This window comes from Neopelma chrysocephalum, unplaced genomic scaffold (assembly GCF_003984885.1).
Source record: "Neopelma chrysocephalum unplaced genomic scaffold, ASM398488v2 Primary Assembly neopelma1_147, whole genome shotgun sequence".
NCBI lineage: Eukaryota > Metazoa > Chordata > Aves > Passeriformes > Pipridae > Neopelma > Neopelma chrysocephalum.
In genome coordinates, this window is record NW_020897809.1 from 12,247,738 (window position 1) to 12,268,862 (window position 21,125).

The 21,125-nt window shown below is 44.7% G+C and overlaps 1 protein-coding gene across 7 annotated transcripts in view; it reads left to right on the top strand.

The window, feature by feature from the left end:
- LOC113975980 (monocarboxylate transporter 2-like) overlaps window positions 1–21,125 on the top strand; it is a 38,969-nt gene that overhangs the window by 15,811 nt on the left and 2,033 nt on the right. For all 7 annotated transcript variants that reach the window (XM_027700676.1, XM_027700679.1, XM_027700680.1 and 4 more), the window contains 2 exons: window positions 12,377–12,520; window positions 17,790–18,647. In XM_027700676.1, coding sequence (XP_027556477.1) covers window positions 12,377–12,520; window positions 17,790–18,647 — 1,002 coding nt within the window. The remainder of the gene's footprint in view (window positions 1–12,376; window positions 12,521–17,789; window positions 18,648–21,125) is intronic.

The window sequence follows — 21,125 nt, forward strand, 5'->3', positions numbered from 1 at the left end:
TGAACTGAGTATCTCCCGCCTTTTTGCAAGGATCTTTAACTTTACCCTCCCTAATATCATTACACAGTAATATGGAGGATGGTACAGCTGGGCACCATTAGATTTAATTGCAGGCAATTGTACCTTTGTACCTTCCCACTTGCTGAGTTATGTCCATTTATCAGTCCTCCCCTCCTCTGCTCTGGAATATGACTGATGCTTGTTTGATCCTCACTCTCTCTGCAGGATGAAATACCAAGTCACTCAGTGGCTGCATACAGGGCCATGGTGGGAATTTATGGAACATGGAGCAATGAAATGCACGTGCCCAGGAGCGTATTTAACACGTCTAATTTGATTGACTGGGCATTTAATGCCAGAGTGGGTTTAACTTATGAATGACTCCAGTGATTTGGAAATTCCCATTCAAGGATGGTTCCTGTGAGCTGCCCAAGTCTTGCTCTGCTGCTCTACCTGTTAGAGCTGTGTGGCAAAGTTTGATTTACTTTGCTGAAAGACGATAAAATAGTTGAACACTGGATTTTTGCTAATCTTTCTGAAAAGAAAAAAATTCTAAAAATGACAAACTTTTAGCATAGTCATGAGTAATTAATAGTGTTACTAAATATTGCCATGGCTCATCCATTCCTTTCCTTTCCCAAATCAGTGGTGGGGCAGAACTGTCATAGAGCAGAGGTGCAGGGGGTGCAGTCTGCAGCTGTGTGGGAACTGTGTGAGGGGCACTGAGCATCTCCTCAAGTCCATATCCTGAGGGGCTGGAAGGGCCAGTGGTGCCTTTGCTGGGGTCAGGTGTGGGCATCACAGCCGCTGAAGGAAACCCCCAAACTTGTCTCACACCCCTTCCCCCTGCTCCAACTGCAGTAAAAGGCAGTGATTTGGAAGGTGGCCACATGGATCAAAAGCTCTCCTCAAGAGTGGCCATTCCCTGCTGTTTGCTCAGCTGCCCTCAGAGAAAGGCCACAGTGTTTCTGTCCCCTTCCCAGTGCTGGCCTTGTCTCTGGACTGTGCCATGGCCCTCAGAACCAGGACTCAGGGCAGTGAGGTTGGCATCTGGGCACAGGAATGTCCTCTGTGAGGGCTGACCCTCCATGGAGTCTCATCTCCCTCTGTCCCTGGAAGCTGGGAGTAGCTGGCATGTCCTGGTGCCTTGGCAGGGCACACAGGGGCTGGTGCTTCCACTGACCACAGCTTTTGTTTGCAAACATCCCCAGGAAACAGTTTCTGGTTTCCTTGTCATGCTCCTTGGTGTAGGGACTTGCTGTTGGGACGTGCAGCTTCCTGTGTGACAGAGCTTATGTTTGCATTTCATAAATAATGCAAATGAAGCTTATTTTCTGAAAATACACGAACTAACTCAAGCTTTGTTGACTTTGACAGCATGGGTGCAGATTTACAGTGCCACCTGAGGCTTTAGCTTGTAGCATTAGAGCAGTTCCAGTTTTTTAGACAAAAACTGAAAATCAGCAGCCGAGACTGCTTCTGCTCTTTGCTTTCTGCTTAATTCCCCCAGGAAGCTGTTTTATACCAGCCGAGGCTCTGGCAATATATATTACAGAAGTTAATGTGTCTTATCCCCCAGTTTCTTAATCTGAACTAGGTTGCAGAAAACAATTCTGTCACTATAATACAAGTAGTAAAACAGATTACTGTGCAGTAAAGTGGATAGCCCGGACTTTATGATGGGGTACTTGTAGTTCTTGTCAGTGCTCATGTTCAGCAATTCCATGTTTCCAGTCGTGGAGGGCAGACTGGGAGTTTTGTGAGTAAGGAGCATGAGAGAACATTGCTTTTCTCTGACTAAATCCCACAGGCTGAAGCCCTGTCAATCTGATAAAGAAGGATTTCTGTTCTACAGTCTTTCCACCATTTTTTGTTGTTGTCGTGGGTGAGAAGCTCATCCCTTACCCCAAATGAGAAAGGTATTATGGAGCAGAGTCTTTGACAGATGAAAAGAAAATTAACCAGGATCTGATCAATGATCTTAGAGGACTTTTCCAGCCTTAACCATTCTCTGATTCCATCAGGGATCAGGAGACATGGCATCATCCTTCCCTAAAGGTGCTTCACCTGCACCTCAGCACCCACGCAACAGGCTCTGGGAGTGACGAGGACACACCAACATTGTCAAAATGTGGAGCCCCACAGGGCACCCATGGTGCTGCCAGATGCCCTGGGCAGGGCAAATTGCCTCCTTGGACCTTGCTATGTCAACAAAATACCAAGGTTCCCAAGGTCTTGTCTCAAGTACAGGGGCAAATTTTGTTCAGGAAACAACCTCATTGCAAAACCAAAAGTCTTTGGCCTTTGCACCTCCTGATTTGGGCCCTGTGCCTGTGTCACGTTCACAAAACCAAACTGAGCTTCCCTTCTCCCATTTTTAAGGGTGATACATTTAAAGCTAAACCACAGATATGTCCCTGGGGATAACTGTTACCTGTGGAAAGCAGGAGGCAGCTGAGCTCCCAGGAAAGAAAATATAAGCAATATTAATTTGATAATAATTTAGTAGCAGCAATGTTCTTGTAGCTGTTACCTTCTCCTGTAAGGCTGTAAGAGAGGTAAAGAGAGGTAAGGATCATGGGAAGAAGTAATATCTTTTATTATGGCTGACTTTTGTTAGAGCTTGAACAACGAGCCAGCTCTCTGACACATGTGCCAGAACAGAGAGAATAATTTAATGCCTAGAACAGTATCTGCATTTTCAGTGGGTTTTTCTTTTTTTTCCTTTTTTTTTTTTTAATGGTGATGTTGTGGCCAACTGCTTCCTTCATTTTTATAATGGAATAAGAGGAGTCATCTGACCAGATCCTGACACAGGGTCATTTCAGCAGCTTGGTTTGAATAACTGGGGCTAAAGCAGGGAACATGAGACCTTCTTTTTAGTAATTTTGAAGAACTTCAGTCTGTTGCAATTGCTGTGCAGGTTTGTGCACAGCTTGTAGGTGTAAATATGTGCTGCTTCTGTTGCCCTTTAATACATAAAAAGCTCAGTTGCATCAGCATTGTTTTTATTCAGTATGCACTGAAGTGGAATTTTTGTCTCAGCCTTGCTGTGCGCTGCTATAACACTCCTCCCAAAATCTCCAGGGTGCTGCTCTAACACATCCAAATTTCTATTAAAATTAAGGAATCACCTTCTGTCTATTTTTCAAAGACAGCAGCAGAGAGCCACATTTTGCAAACACAAGAAAAATGAGAGTTTTTCTAAAGGAAAAGCCACAACCTGAAGCGTTTATTACTCTTGTTGTTTGTTATTTATTGTTTTGTAATTTGATGAAATATCTGAAGATTTAATTCTGGAAATGCTCCACAACTGAATCTTTTCTCCAAAGAAACTTTCTCCCAGAGCTTGTAGCTGCTTAATAGAGCATCTCCTAAAGCAGCAAGGAGGAGATGGGGAAGCTGAAAGTCCACCATTGACCTTGAACATTTAATCCAAAATTTTATAGCTGTATTTTATTACATTGCTAGCATGATAAATTGCAGTGACAGGTTTAGAAAGCACCTTACAACATGAAGTGGCGTAAAGCTATATTAATAATAAGTTTGATTCTGCAGTTTTTAACTTTATCAAAACTGCCAACGTTCTCTTCTGCTCTGGTCCAGACTCCATCAAAACCTTCTCTGCCTCCAGGAGACCCCACCCAAGGCTCTCCACCCATCCCAAGAGCTTTCAAATAGGTACCACAGCACTACGAGGGGAAACTGAGGCATGGGAGGGAGGTGGTTTTTTTCAAGTGCAGGCAGCAAGTGGGTAACAGAGTCCAGGCTATGCCTTGAGGGGTGCAAGCTCTCTGCAAGCCAGTTTTGGCTCTGGGATAGACCACAAGCACTGGGATGGGTGGAGGCTTTACCTGCTGAAAGCTTGGTGACAGGGGTGCCTGGTAAACTTGTGTGCTGTGCATTGCCCAGCATGTTGTATAATGTGGGTTTAGCAGAGAAATAAAGGGGTCAGGACCCAAACAGGGTTTGCATTCAGAGTTGCTCACAAACATAGGCAGTGTGGATTTGCAGCTGGCTGCTCACTGACCTTTCCAGGAGATCCAGCTCCTGTATCCTCTGGGTCCTGGGCTGTGTCTGGCCACCCCAGGGGATGCCTGACTGACCCAAGGGTGTCTGAAATGACATGAGCATCTCCTCATCAGCCCTGAGTGCTGAGCAGGGGTTATGAGAGAGGAGAGGGACAGGGAGAGGAGGACAGATTGTTTGTAGTATTGTAACCTGTGTCAGCTCTCTACTGCTCTGCTTGCAGCACTGGTTCAACAAAAATTCTCAAGTAGGGATTTTGCTAGGATTTCCCTAGGCATGTGCTTTTCCACCTGGATATTTTGTGGAGGCTGAAACAAAAGGAATATCTCTATTTATCACAGTGAATATCCAGCATCCTGCCATCCTGGCCCAATTTCTGGAGCTGCCCAGTGCTGGACTTCACCCTTTTCTTATCCTCCCCACCTCTTGAAGTCCCACTCAACCAGCCTCCCCATGCCATTGAAACAAGACATCTTCCCATGCTGGGGCAATCCCTGGGGTAGCAGCACCATTACAATTGTGGATTTTGATATGAATGCTGGATGAGGAATGATTTGATTTCTGTAATGGATGGTGCTGCAGATTCATATACTTCTCCCGACTCTCAGAGAACACTCAAGCTCTGCAAGGTCACCATGTATGGGCCTATATTTTTTATTTTTTTAAATAGCTCTGCTCTACTTAAGAGCGATAATAGCACTATAGGCTCAGGTGAAATATTTCTGTGTTCGTGGGCTTGGTCACAAAGCTTTATCATTTTGCCCTTCATTGGAGCCAGCAAGGTCACCAGGCAGCAGTAATAGAGATGTGATAGACTTAATAAAAACCAAGATTAATAAGAACTAGGAAGAAGAAACCAAAGAGTTTTGGTTGTGGGGGTTGTTAGTGGTGCACAGGCAGGTGTTAAACCCAGGAATAAGTTATAACCACCGCCCCAAGTTGAAAGCTTCTTTCCCCAGTCAGTACAGCACGTGTTTTGGGTGGGCAAGAGCTCTGATGCCAACCTGTCCCACAGCACTGCAGCTCTTCTGCCCCTGGATGGGCTCTCCAGCATAACTGGCCTCTTGGTCAAGTCATGCGGGTCTTTCCAGGGATGGGTAAAGCCCTTTGGAGAGTGTGACCAGGCAGGGGCCAACTTGTTTGCGGAACAATGTGTTAAGAGAGATAACGAACAGGCTGTTGACCTCCAGGAAGAGGTGTTGAAGGAACTCATGCAGCTGGGCTTTGAATGATGGAAGAGATAAAAATCAGGGGTCCTGCCAAAGCAAAAAGTTATGTAAAGAAATCATGGGAAAGCAGTTCAAAAACCGTGATGTCGTGACCTTCTGAGGGTGAGTGTCTGTTATCTGCTGTGTGGGTGAGATCCAGACCGGCAGCCGGAGCAGCCCCCGAGCGCAGGCAGGTGGCATGTCCTGGGTACCTGAGATGCCATCCCCTTGCAGGAGCAGTTATTTAACTGCCTAAATACGAAGTGACATGAAGGACCTTGGCTGCAGCCCCAGTTTTGGAGCTGTTGGCCCGTGGCTCCTCCGTGCGCCGCAGGAGCAGTGCGTCATCTGGGTTATCTGGGAATTGAAATGCCTGAGTGCTGATCAGAAAAGATTGCTGGATAAGGAGGAGAACACTTTGTCTTTCTGAAGCTTGGGACTCGTCTATTTTGTTTTTCTTCTTTTTTATTTATTTATTTAATTTTTTAAAAAAATTGGAAGCTGCTGTGGTAAATGCAAGTATTTCTGATGGGATGTCAGGGTCATTAGCTGGAGGCATCACGGTGGTTTAGGTGTGGACAGGTCTTTGGAAGCTGCCCTGTGGGGTCTGGTAGAGTGGTGTTTGATGCTGTGGTTGTCACCTGGGGCCTTTGCTCACTGCCACTTGTCCTCCAGCACTGGCATGAGTGGCCGTCCTGTCTTCAGCAGCACTGCCCGAAGAAGAGTCAGTTGTTTGTGGGCTCCTCAGCCAACGCAGGTGCAAACAAAACCACCTGAACCAAGCAGCTGAGACTAATAATATACTTCATTATTAGCAGGTACCACCAGTTCTTCTCCAGTGATCTGGAGCAGGCATGTGCTGGGCTCAGCTACTGTGGGTCAGCTGGTAAGCAGCAGTTCTTAGGAGCATGAGCTATCCAAGTCTCTTCTGGCATGGCAAAGAGTGAAAGGCTCCAGGTTTTAACCCTCTCATCCCTTTTCCCCGCCTTTGGAACTGTCCCTTGTGTTTTCTCAGGCCACCTCCCTCTCAGGCTGTGCATGGGTACCAGGAGCTGATGGCTGATCCTCCCAGTCTCCAGAGGCTGATGGGGTCTGGCAGCACATTAATAACATGGGGACAACTTGCTTTCATTTTCAGGGTAATGAGGAGGTTACTCTGTTACAGTGGGCTGGTCCCCTGGTGGATAAATTACGAAGCCAAAGGCAGTGTCGTTATTCCACGGAGGGAGTGAGATTATTACTGAGGAAATTGCAGGCCTGCTCCAGTCGTTTTACTACTGGTGTAAAAATAGACTTTAGTTTATTAGCATAAATTATTCCCCCCCTTTCCTCCCAGCTGAGTACATTCCGCTCCTTCGTGCGTCCCCTGTGACTCCCCACAGTCAATGCCAGTCATGTTGTACTGAGTTCCTGTTTGTGTGTTCACAAAAGTTTGAAAAAATATTAACTACCTGGGCAGTTCTTTTGATGCTGACCAATGTCCCTGCGCAGGAACAGCTGTTTAGAGCCACTTCTCACTGTGGAAAACTAGGAAAAGCTGAGCTGCGTGTTGCAGCCCCAGCGATGGGGGCACTGGTGGTCCCAAATCTCCCAACTCTGCAGTTCCATGCACTTGATGATTTTAAAGTGTTGCTACTTTATCATCTGTGTGGTCATCAAATGGTCTTACCAGCAGACCTAGAACATTTGCAATGGCTCTGTGCCACTTTACACTGTCAGAAGGTCAGTCTTGTGAAACCTGGAAAAAAACTGCGTTGCTGGAGGCCTCTGGTTGACAGAGTCAGTTTTTCAGGGTCTCAGCTCTTAGTTGCTTCTCTGAGAGCCCTGCATAAAAATATTTCAGCAGAAATAGACAAGTTCCACCGAAAATGAGGAACACTGTTTCTATTAGTGTGAGGTTAAGTTAAAAAAAAACCCACCAAACTTTACAAATAAGGGATATATATATATATATATACGTGCAGGGTCAGAGGTATGGGAGAGAAGAATGTTTTAGTCCCTGTTAGAAATACATCAGTGTTTTGTACTGAGACTGGAAGTTTTGCAGCTCATAAAAAATTCATAAGCCTTGTTGAGGAAAACAGAAAGGCAATTCAGGTGTCTTTTTTTTGAGCACTGTCATACTTGCAAGAGTTTAAGCCAGTCTGGATTGATGTTTCTTGTTAAATGCCAACTCTGCATTATCATCCTCTCTGGATCATAGTTCAGCGACTCAAAAAGAATGAATGACAAGATGGCCTGGCTTTGTGGAGGAGAAGAGAGGAGAATTCAGGATATTTTGCATTTTGTTTTTGGGTTTACAGTCTCCTCTTCAGGGTCCTTTTCACTTCTGCAAACACAAAACTCAAGGTGAAAAGTAATTGGACAAGCTAACAAATGAGTTGGGGCTTGCTGCCATTCCCCACTGGCGAGTTGCTGTGTTTCTCTTGCCACCAAGAGCAGCCTCTTTGACATGGCCTTTCATGTACCAGCTAACAAAGAATGGAAATCTGCCACAGATATGAGAAAAGAGAGGCTTTAAACAGGACAGGCACTAAACCAGCATGATTTATAGGGACTCAGGATAGTACTTTACATTTCATCAGTCTTCCAGGGGCTCCATGATCCCAGCTGCATCTTTTGGAGATATTCAGTGCAAACTGTTGCTCACCAGACCGCAGAGTTTTACTGCAGGTAGAAGCAGAACCCTCATTGTGTGCACCCTGCTCTGCAAGGGCTTGGGGTGTAAGTGAGGCATTTCTGAGTGGGCATTCCTTGCTCTTAGCCAGGGGTGATGGAGACACTGAGCCAGGGGAGCTGCAGAGACACAGGTACAGCTCTGAGAAAAGCTTGCATCAGGATGAGGCTCAGCTTTCCCTGTGTCCTCCTCTGCCTTGTGTCATCCCCCTGCAATGGGTGATAAATGATGGCCATAGCTGGAAGTTAGTCAAAAGGGAGGAAGTCACTTGCTGGATCTGGGAAGGGGCTGCTGTGTTTCCTAAGGCTGAGTGTGTGGGAATGTCATCCCTTCCTGCACTACAACACTGGTGATACTATCCCAGCACCCTTGTCATTGCAACATATCAGGGTGCAAGGGGTTGATTAAATGTTACTTCTAATTTCCTTGTTTGTATTTTCAGTACTGTCATGGTGTTGGGTTTAGGGCACAGCCCTGGTGGGGTGACACTGGCTCTGGCTGCTCTGCTCCCTGAGAAGCTGTGCACTGGGATGTGCTCAGCATCTGGGATATCTTTTGCTCCTTGCTCTGACATTTCAGGGACTTGCAAAGTGTTTGTGTGGTTCCTTCTGCAAGGTCGAGCCAGGCAAATGGCAGCTTTCTGAGAACTTTGCCAGCTGTTTCTCTTGCCCTTTTCTCACCTGATGCTGTAAATTAAGAGGCAAAAATCACCCAGACTCCTGTTAGCTTCTCCTGCTGAAGGTTTGCAGGAAGGAAGAATTATTTCCTTTGGATGCCAGGACAGGGAGCCTGTGGCTCCTGCACATTTGACCAGGCAGGTATTATCAAGTAAAGGTGCCTTGGGATTTAAGCTGCACACGTTGTTACCGTAAATGGTTTCTCTGTGGTAATATACAGCATCTTTATTCTTTCCATGCCAGCTGAGTAACTGGTAAATGACAGGTCCTGCTTTTCAATTCCACTGTGTTGCCAGGGGCTGTCACACTTTTAATTTTTGCAATAGCTGCGAGCAAAGCAGTAATTGTGTTTCCCACTTCCCACAGCTGCAGTGCTGGCTTTGTGTTCCCTTGTCTTAATTCCTCTGCTGTTTGATGTTTCCTGAAGCTCCCCACAACGCTGCTGTTAAAGTTATCTAGTGTTTGATGGCTGATCAACCCCCCTCCCCAAGAAATACACTGTGAGTGTCACAGGGCAGGAGGGGTGCACTCAGATCTGCTGGGTGTGATGCTGATCACTGAAGACACCTGGGCAGGGTGAAGGGCAACGTGTCTGTGCTCTGTGCCCCTGCCCAGACAGGCAGGATTTGGGAGCTGAAGTGTGCAATATGTGACACGTTGCGTGCGCCGGTTTCTGCTGAGAGATGGGACAGCTTTTGAAGGGCTGCTCCGTTAAATCTGTGGGTGTTTCTCTAGGTCCAGAATGACTTAAGTGGAAGTAATTTTGGGGATGTGATTTTGCACTTGCTTCAGTGCATTTGAAAGGTCTGCTCAGGACTATTAAAGACCCTCCGGCCTTTGAGCAGCAGCTCAGGGAAGTTTGGCTTCCCAACTGTTTGAGGCTTTGGGTTGGATTTTTTGCTGTCTTGTAAAGTGTAGGTCTAGGTGATGCTTTTGCTGCAGGTTGAGTGCTCATCATGGCCTTTGCTGTGGATTCTCCAGTGGCTGGAAAGGTTTAATCCAGGTGTTCTGCTCCTGTTTTCTTCTCTAACTGGCTGCACTCAGTACCTTAGAGGTCTCCAACCCTCAGTGCTGTGTGGGTGAGGCTATTCAGGGAAATCAAATGCTGTCACTCACAGGCATGTGCTGTACACTGTGTTCTTTACCAAAGCAGGCTGACAGTGCCTGGACTTACGGTTTCAAGGTGCGAAAGGCTTATGTGCTTCTGAAGTTTGTCTGAGTTTCCTGTGAGCCCAGCCCAGCCCAGCCCAGGCAGGTGACACCTTTGAAGAGCACACCACACCGGCAAACAAGTGTGACTGATTATCCTCCTGTAAAACTGATAGTGTTGGTTACAGCAGATGAAGGCTGTTTGCTGAAGGTCATGCAGACCTGCTGTAAAGCATTGCCGAGAGATCACACATGACAAGAACAGGGAGCAATTGCAGTCTTGTGGCTTAATAAGTGATCACTGGGAAGCTGGGATGAGGTTAGGGACACTGCACTCATGGAGGGTCCCCAGGGACACAGGAAGGGTTCTCTCATTTGTACAGACAGTGTTTTGGACATGAACTTTTATTTTCCTCTGCTCCAGCATCTACCCTGGGCTGTCCCCATACCTTGGCAGCAGAGCAGAATGTGTCCTACCCTCAGCCCTTTCCAGTTCATAATCTGCTGTCATGGTCCAAACCATCCTTACTGATGGGTGAACCCCGTACAAGAGCTTATGGACTGAAGTGAGAGGGACATAGATCCACATTTCCCTTCTCCCAAGCTGGATGCTGCAAGAGTGGACGTATCTGAGCAGGCTGTTTTACTTCTCATAGCAGGGGCTTCTCTCCCTGGTCGCTGCCCTGGGTTGGAACAGGAGAGGGGCCTTAGAAGGAATCCTGTGGACTTTAAATGCTCTACTCTGTGGTACAACATCCTATAGTTTTAGGACTGATGGGAAAGCCCTCTTCCAATGGGAGAAAGTAATTGAAACCACATTTTCTTAGCTGAGTAATTAGATTGATTCTGGAGAAATGCGGACATGTGGAAAATTGAAAAATGGAACAGTTGCACGCCCTTGGGCTGCAGATGAATGTGTTGGTGCCTTTCCGAGGAACACTGGCTCGATCTATTGAATTACAGGACACGCTGAGACCAGCTCAAGCATGATGCAAGTCCACGCCCTGACCAGGGGAAACTCAGGCAGAAAGGGGTCCCTTTCTCACTGTGCTGATCTGAAATATGCATCTCCTTCCCCAGAACTTCTCACTGGATTTTGTAGTGCTCTGTGCAGCAGAAGGGTGCGTGTGTGTGAATCCAGTTACAGGATTAGGGGACAAAAACTCTCCACATAATTATACACAGAGAAATTTTAATTGAGTGGTGCAATAGATGGGACCAGCTCACAGATCACACAGTTACAGGGATGCTGTTGAGACTGTGCTTGTGTGTATTTCATCCAGGAGTGTTTTGACCTCAGACATCTAGTGGAAAGTATTTCTGTGGGCTTCATTCCCCAGATTAAACCAGTCATACCTACTGTTTTCTATTCATGCACATTTTAACAGCTGAGAATTTGTTTGTATGTTGTCAGCCATGCTGAGGGAGTATTTGGGTTTCTGGGTCTCGTTCCTGTGCTCAGCTGTGCTTTGGTTTGCAGGGTCTGGAAAGAGCTCTGGCCCGATTTCTGGCTGAGATTATTTAAGCAAAGGTAAATATTCTTCCACATGGCTCTGTGGAAAGGTAGGTCCCCACAGGCAAACACCTAAGAGATGCTTGTACGTTTAAAATACCTGCTTCCAGTACTCTGTGTGTGGATGGCGTGGGCTGTTCATAGTGGCAGGAATGAAGGCAAACAGGCACATTGGGCTCTGAAACACCATTGCTGTGAACCATGTAAGATGAGATACTAAAAGCTGCCTGTATTCCCCTTTCCTGTTTCCAACATTATTTTTGAAGCATTTTGGTTCAAGGTTTTTGAGTAATACAGAATCTTTTCCTCACATCTCATGACTTGGACTTCTGGACTGCTCTTTCCTGCTTGGTTTGCTTTCTCAGCCTGGTCTAACTTCAGAGTTGCCTTTGCTTTGAGCAGGAGGTTGGTCCTGACTCCATCGAAGTCTCTCATATATATATTATTCTGCGATTCTGATTTTTACTGGTCCTCCATGTTTCACTTCCTCAGATTTCAATGCTTCCTTTCAGTGTGCACAGTCTTTGCTAAACCATTTCCCTCTTTCATAATTTTACACTTTCCTGAACCTCCTTTTTGCATAAACGCAAGGCCAAACTGATTCTTTTGAGCTCTGGCTAATCCATCATCCTAAACTGTTTTTCCTACATGGACTACTATTAACATTTAATTAAAACTGTTCTGCTGAAGCTTTGGTTCTGGTCAGCAGTATCGGAATTGCATTAAATGGGGGCATTAAAAATGCAACAGCATTCATGATATCAGCCTTGTAATATGAACCACTGCTTTGTGTGTGTGGTTTACTATCACCGTAAATCAGGAAACTCCTATGTTGAGATCATGTGTTCACCTGATTTGTTTTTGCTGTTTGCCTTCTCTGATGACATCTGAAAGTCCTGGGGGCAGGAGCTGTCACCAAGCACACAGCCTTGGCATCGGGAACGCTGCCATCTCCATATGGAGCACCTTTCTCTCGTTTCCATTTTCTTCCTGAAGTCACCCTAAAAGCTGTCAGCAGCACCTCAGGAGCACTGATAATGCAGAGTTTTACCTGCTTTGTGACAAATATACCCTTCTGTCAGAAGATACCAACCTCAAGGACCCTTTTTCACTCTTTCCCCAGGTCCCATTAGCAGTATTTTAGTGAACCGCTATGGCAGCCGCCCCGTGGTCATGTTTGGGGGCCTTTTGTGTGGTGTTGGGATGATCTCAGCTGCCTTCTGCACCAGCATCCTGCAGCTCTACATCTGCGTGGGCTTCATTACAGGTAAGAACAGAGCACCTCCTTCCCCTCCACGGTTGAGGTTCAGTTCTGATGCTTGGGACATCCACACTTGGGCGATGTGAGGACCAACACAAACACAATGGGAAAGTGGTGACATGAAAAGCTGGTGGGACAAGGGCCCTCCTTATTAACTGCTCCAGATGAACTTTAGCAAAGAGCAGGTCCCTGCTCAGCGCTGTGTTCCCGGCTGAACATCGCGTGTGGGATCTCAGCAGGGCTGTGCTCTTGGCAGCTGAGTGCTCTGGGCTGGGGGGGACAGTGGGGATGGCCATCAGTGCCCTCAGCAACCACTGAAGCAAATTCAGGTTGACTGTGCTCTGCCCTGGGCAAAGCAAGTCCTTCTGGACGCAAGTGTGACTATAAGAGAGCACCAGTGTTCCTATATTACTGTGTGTTATCTTCCCTCTGTGAGATACATAAAATGAGATTTCAGGGGTTTACTTTAGTTCATTTGCCCTTTGCCAGATTGTGGGGTGAGGAGGTCCTTTATCTGAAAATAATAACCTGGGAGTTGATTAGAAATAAGCAATATTTCCTATCGTGAACAAACACCAATTCTATTTCCTTATTGAAGTTGCAATTTGAATTGTCTGTATTCTATGTATATATCGGAAACAGGAGAAGGCATAGGCTCAGTCCAGCACTTTAAAGCCTGCAGGTGCCAGGTTATGGCTTTTAAAGGTAGGTGCATTAGAGTTCTCTACCTGAGTGAGTATAGATGCTTAATTATAAACAGTTTTGTTTATTATTTTGGATAAGGTACAGCCAATGTTTCTTCCAGGGTAGCTAGGACATCTGCTTGAAAACATGACACAGTGAGTTCAAAATTGGCTTTTGAGGTTGCAAGGTGTATGTTTTAATGAATGTTCCCAGTCTCTCTACAGATGCATTAAGTGTTGCTGCTTTCTGAATGTGAAAAGTGTGAGCTCAACATTTAAAATCGATAAAACCAGCCTCTAGCAAAGTAAATTGGGACAGAAGGATTGTCATCCTGCTCTTCTATGCCAATATTGCTTTAGTAAATCCGTAGAGTAGTGAATAAATCCCCATATAGGATTCCTTCTCTTAAACCTTGCTCTTTCTATGGAGTGTCACTGTAATTAGATGAAACCGTGTTATTACTGGACGAATAAATCTTGCAGATTCCTTGAAAGAGATTCCAGAAACAAAGCAATGAGAAATAAAAATAACCAATTTCTCCCACTATTTATTGATGCATGAGCTTGCATCCTTCCCTGTTAAACAAGTGTTCTATAGGAAGTGCATGTGGTGACAGGACGGGGAAATGACGTCAAGCTGACAGAGGGTAGGTTTAGATAAGGTATTAGGAAGAAATTCTTCCCTCTAAGGGTGGTGAGGCCCTGGCACAGGTTGCCCAGAGAACCTGTGGCTGCCCCATCCCTGAAAGTGTTCAAGGCCAGGCTGGATGGAGCTCTGAGCATCCTGGGAGATGTCCCTGCCTGTGGCAGGGGGTGGAACTGGAAAATATTTAAGGTTCCTTCCAACCCAAACCATTCTATGATTCTGAGTTGACTGACATTGGATTGGCACATGGAAACCATAAAACCTTTGCTAAAAATACATGCATTTTGGTAAGCAGAAGGGCTTAGGCAAGAAACAGGACTGTAGGAAGACACCAGCTTCTCTGTTCAAAGGTCCTTGTCTAAAAACATGGGAGGACGTGTTTTGTGCCTAACCCAAGTGGATTGATGAAGAGCTTGATCTTTTTTGGTCCCTGAATATGTTTGTAAATCTGGTCTGTTGCCCACCTCAGAAAGCTGATAGTCTGCTCTGTGCTCAGTGCACACGTGTAACCCTCCCACCAGCCTCAAGGTATGGGGCAAACCACCCCCACATCTCTTTGTGTTGTTTCCTCAGAGCAAAGCCCATTTTTTGTTGTGTACCTCTTTTCCTCCTGCTTGCTGAACGAGGGCAGCCGTACGGATGAGGTCTTGGCTAATAACCCATCATTTCCAGGCACGGTGTGTGTGCTGGAGAAGGAATATTAATTTGAGAGAGAAGGGAAGATGCTTGTACGCCTGCTAACATGCTTGATGCCTCTAATTACGCTTGAAGTGCTTTTGCTGGTCAGGCCTTACATGGAAGCATTCAAGGGCAATTAGGGAGCTGCCTGCTCATCATGCAGCTGCGACAGCATTACTGCACGAGGAGAGAGACTTTTGTGAAAGGGATTTGCAGTAACTGCAAAGCAACCTGTAAACATCACCCTCTTTTTGGCCTCCTTCCTGCTAGCCCGGAAAGGAAACAGACTGATGTAAAAGCCTGTGTTCATGTAATTCGCAGGGATGGAGATACAAACGAGGTAGCTGGTGCTGGGAGGTCCCTGCTACAGCCCTGTGCCTGTGGCATATTAATGGAAATCTCTTCAGAGGAGCAGAGCAGGAAGTATCTGCTTGTGGTGGAGAGATTAGACACGGCAATCTCAGCTGCTTTCATGATTATGTCTGTTGCCATTTGCATGCAGAGCAGGAACCAGGCTCTGCTGTCGGAGGCAGCTCTGTCCTTGATGGCACCGAGCTCTGGGCTGCACGAGGCTCTTTGCACACACTGCAAACCCCGCAGTCTCTTCCCATTTGTTTCCCTACAGCGCTTAGAAAAAGAAATGGGGTTTGCAAGCTGTCGGCCTGGACAGCTGCCAGCCTGGAGGCATTAAATAGGTGTTTTCAACGTGCAGCCTCTTCTTAAGTCTGAGGTAGAAGAAGCAAATTTCAGAGCTAAATGCAAGGCAGTAACAACTGGTCAGAGTTTAACTCAACCTGTACCAATTGGACTGCTGGGAAATAAAAAGGGATCTTGGATGAAGCCTGTTGGCTGATGGGAGTCGAGTCTTTGCCACAGCTGAAAATGTTGAGCATTGAAATACCTGGTCAGATCTTCCCTTGCTGATAAAGTAAGAACATGATCAATAACTACACAGCTGACTCCTGTAGAGACTTACTTCCTTCTAATATGAGGGAGATGTATTTAATCCAGGGAAGGACATTGTATCTGGCACAGGCTTGCTTCTGCACATGCAATTCCACTGACAGGCCTCTCTGTCATATCCCTGGGGAGAAAATCTGGTTATTGAGTAACAATTTCAGCTATGGAAAAGCTGCTGTAGTTTCTGCAAACTGCAATAAAATGGATGTAAATATTTCCGACTAAAGTAAGCCAAAAGCTTAAAGTAAATTGAAATTCCAGTTATTCAATTTGAAACTCTCTAGATTTAATTAATGGAAGAGTATGAGGTAATGTTAAATTGGATTTGTCTGACTGGCAAATTAATGTTCACATAATAAAAATTTGAGTTGATTATTGTTTAAGTGGGTAGCTGGCATCCAGTCTGGATTTCCTTCTCTGGGAGACATGTGGTAGGTCCCTACCAAAAATGATTCTGTGGAAATGATGGTTCAATTTCTGCCCTTACTGACCAGCCTGAGAAATGGGGAGTTAAGGCAAATTCTTACCCACTGTACTGCATCTTCTCAGGTGAAAGAAGATGCATTCCTATATCTGAGCACCATCAAGGGTGTTCTCTAACCAAGGTGGTGTTTACCCTCTGTGGTTCTCAGGTCAGCCTGAATTTGGCCCCGTATGCATTATGAGCAGCCTGTACTTCCCAAAGACGTGCCCTACCAAATATATGGACTATCTAGCAAAGTTCATGCTGAGAATGTGTTTCATATCAAGATTAATTTTAATATGTTGCCATTTGAATTTATTTTTAATGTTGTAAACTTCAAAGTAATTAAAAAAAAAAAAGAATCTTAGACTTGGCAAAAATCATAATTTTGTAAACCCATTCAAACTGAAGCTATCCAACATCAGCTGAATTCTGCTGCATCAGTTGGATTCTACTCTATCAGCGCCTAATGATAGTGTTCCTTAATTAATTTTGAGAACCTTGACCTTTCTAAATTCTCTTCTGTAAAGCAATATGCCTAATTACGTACTGCACAGTTAAACAAACTAATTATATAGACTAATGAACAAGAAAAAATCCTCGTGACCCTCTTTTCAGGATTCATGTTCTCTGATATAATCACTCCAAGGATTATATTTCTGCTTTGGTCTAATGTGGCTCATTCTTTCCTGGATGATAGAGTGGAAAATATGTGGCATGATTTTTAAATGTAATTTTGCAGAGATTATGAAAAATTAAATTTTTAAGAAAATACTGCACATCATAGAAATGTTTGAAAATATTGTTGATGTTTGATTATTGATTATTGATGTTGGGCATCAGGAAGCATTTTTTCACTGAAAGGGTGATTAAGCATTGGAAGGGGTTGCCCAGGGAGGTGGTGGATTCACCATCCTTGGGAGTGTTCAGTAAAAAACTGGACATGGCACTTAGTGCTCTGATCTAGTTGATAAGATGATGATTGGTCAAAGGTTGGACTCAATGGTCTTGAACTTATTTTCCAAACTGAATGATTCTATGTTTCTATTATTCTGTATGGTAGTGCTCTCAAACAGTACCACAGAAAGACTGTCCCAGCATTTGGTATCTCTGCCTGTGCAAGAGAAACTCTCTAACTGAATTAGCAATGCAGATTTATAATAGCATTTATATACCTAAATGCAATAAAAATAAATTTTAATTAAAAGAAACACTCTAGGGTCCTGTGTAATTAGCATCCTCAGTAGCTCTTTTGCTGTGTACTTTCAGACCTCTTAGTCTCTTGCGTTACACCTGCATTGCTCACACCACCAAATTAGTCATGGCTGAGAGAGGTGATGTTATTTTCTGTGCAGGGCTCTCTGCCTGGCAGCAATGTTGGGTGCCCATGGCCCATGGAAGGGGAGGCCAGTCCCAGAAGGATGTGCTTTGGTGGCTGGCACTGACCAAGCCAGAAAAACCTTCCTCAAACTGGGAGTTGTTATTTTTTAAAAATAAATCCAAGCTCTCCCCCAGCAAGGCCGCTGTGTACAGACAGAACCCATCAGCACTCACTGAAGGAACAGTTTCAATTTTTCCTGAAGCAAACTCTTTGCCCTAGTTTTGCCACCCAAGAGATTCGCAGTTCAAGAGCAGGGGGACAGTCTGACTGAGAGGGTCTTTCTGGGGTTTAGTTATCCAAATTTGGCAGCCAGAAGCTCAGGGATACCTTGAGCAAAGTTTGCATCCAGATTATCATGTTGAAGAGCCACCAGTGGTCCCACTGTCCATGAATTTCCTTAAACAACAACCTGAGGTGAAATGGGTCTCAAATCTTCTTTTTTTTCAATCTTAACTGTTTTCCAGGACTTGGCCTTGCTCTCAACCTCCAGCCATCAGTGATAATCATAGGGAAATACTTTCTGAAGAGGAGACCCATTGCAAATGGCCTTGCTATGGCAGGGAGCCCCGTGATGCTTTGCACCCTGGCACCTCTCAACCAATTCCTTTTTGACAATTTTGGCTGGAGGGGCAGCTTTTTAATTCTTGGGGCAATTTTATTAAACTGCTGTGTGGCTGGAGCTCTCTTCAGACCCATCGGGGCAGCCACAGCATCAGCCAAACCCCAGGATGCACTGAAAGGAAAGATCACTGAAGATGCCACAGAAATGAGTAGTCCCAAAAATGTCCCCGTGGAGAATAAAACAGAAGAAGAAGAAGGAAAGGGCTGTTGTGAAAAAATCAATCGGTACCTCGATTTTTCCCTCTTTAAACACAGAGGGTTCTTGATTTACCTGATCGGAAACGTGCTCATGTTCCTGGGTTTCTTTGCCCCCATTGTTTTTCTGGCACCCTATGCAAAGCACACTGGCATTGATGAATATTCAGCTGCTTTCCTTCTCTCAGTCCTTGCCATCGTGGATATGGTTGCTCGACCTGCCACTGGTATCATTGCAAACAGCAAATGGGTGAGGCCGCGGATTCAATACTTCTTCAGCTTTGCCATTGCTTTCAACGGTGCTTGTCACCTCCTGTGCCCTCTGGCTTCCAACTACATGGGGCTCATTGTCTACTCCAGCTTTTTTGGCCTGGCCTTTGGCATGGTCTGTGCCATGCTCTTTGAAACACTGATGGACCTGGTGGGAGCTGCCCGGTTCACAAGCGCCGTCGGCCTGGTCACGATCGCGGAGTGCTGCACCATCCTGCTGGGACCACCTATTGGAGGTGAGTGTATTTTCCTCCTCTGCTTCCACTGGCTTGTGGCTTATATTTAGCCTCTTGCAAGCACAGTTTGTAGGAAATTATTCTAAATGTGTTTTCTCTGCTTCCCAACCACCATTCTTCCACTAGTAACTGGAGAGGGAAGGAGGTCCTTGATATCTCCTCCAGCATTTCCTCCTTCCTCCTTTCTGTGTTGTCCTCCAGCTGAAGTCAGTTTTGGAGAGTGATCTTTTAATCCCTGATCCCTTCAAGCACTTGAACTGAACTTGCAGAGCAGGACTTCCTACCACACCAGGAATGCTGCACTTCAGACAGTTCCTCCTGGAGATTGTTCCTGTTGCAAAAGGCTGGAGTTCACCACAATTTAAAACACACTGGTTGTATGAAATCCTTTCATTGAGTCAAACTTAAGCCTTTCTCTTTTTCTCTAAGGCTCTGAGCACATCACTTACAAAATTGAGTTATCTTAGTACAGCTGATAGATTTAAGGCTGTTCCAAAAATAATTTTAAAAAGTTTATTTTGGATGGTTTGAAATATCAAAAGAAAGAGACCCTCAAAGGTCCATGTGGACAATACTGAACCTTGAGGAGGACTTACAGTCATAAAAAGGTAAGTGGGAGCAGTGATCTCCTGTGATTTAACACCCTTAATATTCCCTCTATAACATGTGCTCTTTCCACAAGAAACACACCATATCTGAAAGACACCATATTTGAATCTGGCATTTGGCTCAGGTACTATCAAATTTCAGTTGAACATGAATTAAATAACTTTATAGGTGACATTCCCTCTGTGTATAGATACCATCCTGCCTATTTGCCCTGTCCTGCAATTTGCATTTCACCTGCATGCAATCTTGAATAACTGGTTTGGAAACTGGTCACCTTTAAGTATGCTAAAATGTTTAATTAGGTTGTGTGTGCTGTCTTTATTTGGATGTAAAAGGTGCACAGAACGCAGGCAGTTTAAACCCATTTTCTGGATTCAACACTGAAATCTGGCTAATACTCCATATGACACATCTTGCAGAGCCATTTAATTCTTCATATTACCATGGTGCTCATACAGTGTGACAGAAGCAGCTGTATCCTCTTGCTGTCTTAGAGATTCATTATTTAATTAATGACAAACAAAAGAAAATACAATTTTAAAATGACCATTTTCTGAATTATATAATTTTCTGTGTGGAAGATTAAGTTAATGACCAGAGACTGCTAATGAGGCTAAAACAGTTCTAGGTAATAATCAGTAATATTAGTTTTGTAGGGCTTTTCCCACCATTTTAATAAGCAGCAAATTTATTGGTTCTTTGGCATTTTAATAACCTACTACAGGGTTCTGCTTTAATGAACTAAGTAAATTGTTCCCAGTGTGTTTTATGACTTTATCTTATTCTCAAAGGAAAAGAGGCAAGACTATCCTACTGTTGAATTTTCCAATACTCTACTCATTAAAACTCTCATTGAAACGTATTTAGGAGACCTCTAGGTCATCCTGATGAGCAGAAAAGGAAAAATTGTTGCAATTAACACTTGGTTGATGTTTCACCAGTAATATGAATTGTGCAGTTACAACACAGTACACTGAAAATGGTGCACCAAGGCAGCCAGGGATGATCCAGGAAAAACCATTGACCAAAACCAGTGAAAAATTATTATTTTTGTGATCAAGAAATCTATTTGGTGACCATAAAATCCTTTTTTAGTGTAATGCAGTGGGATAATTAATCATCAGCTTTTCAACATTAGGGGTCAATCTGGAAGTAATTAAAGGTCCCTCTTTTTAAGGAGGAGAACATATTCCAAAAAGTCAGAGAACTAATGGATGATGGGCAGTTTCAAGGAGGACTATCTGTGCTATGAAGGCCAGGTTAGGAACGGGTCTTACTTTAATTAGGATTTGGGATGTTAAGAATGGTCTACGTTGCACCAGTAAATGGGAATTAATGCTCAGGATCGTAATCCCAATAAGATTTGCATTACATTTTGACATAATGGAGAACAGTGACATTTCAATTAAGCCATCTCCCTTCAATTACTCTGTAGCTCCGTAGCAGAGGCATTAACCTTTGAGAGGAACCTGTCACATTTGTCTTGGCATTGAAATTGTCTGACATTGACAGCATCATCTTTGCTTTCCCTGGAACTAATGTTTCCCAGTTCCACGCTGTGCCCTTTCATCTTTAGATCATGAGTATAAATGCAGAAAGGGCAGCTGTGACCAAAAGCTGAGTCCCCTCTAATGCTGGTGAACGACCTGTGGTGGAATAAATCTGAGGGTCTTTGTCAGGAGTCTGAGACGAGATCCAGTGGGCAGGTGCCTTGTCAGGAAGGTCTTCTCAAAAGCTGCCATTTTTATTGGCAGCCTGAGGACTGCCAGGTCAAATGGGCATCCTTGTAGCTGATCATTGGAGTCAGTGGAAAGGCTACCTGCAGGCTCTGTGATCAGAGGAATAGTTTCTCCATGGAAAAAACAGGTG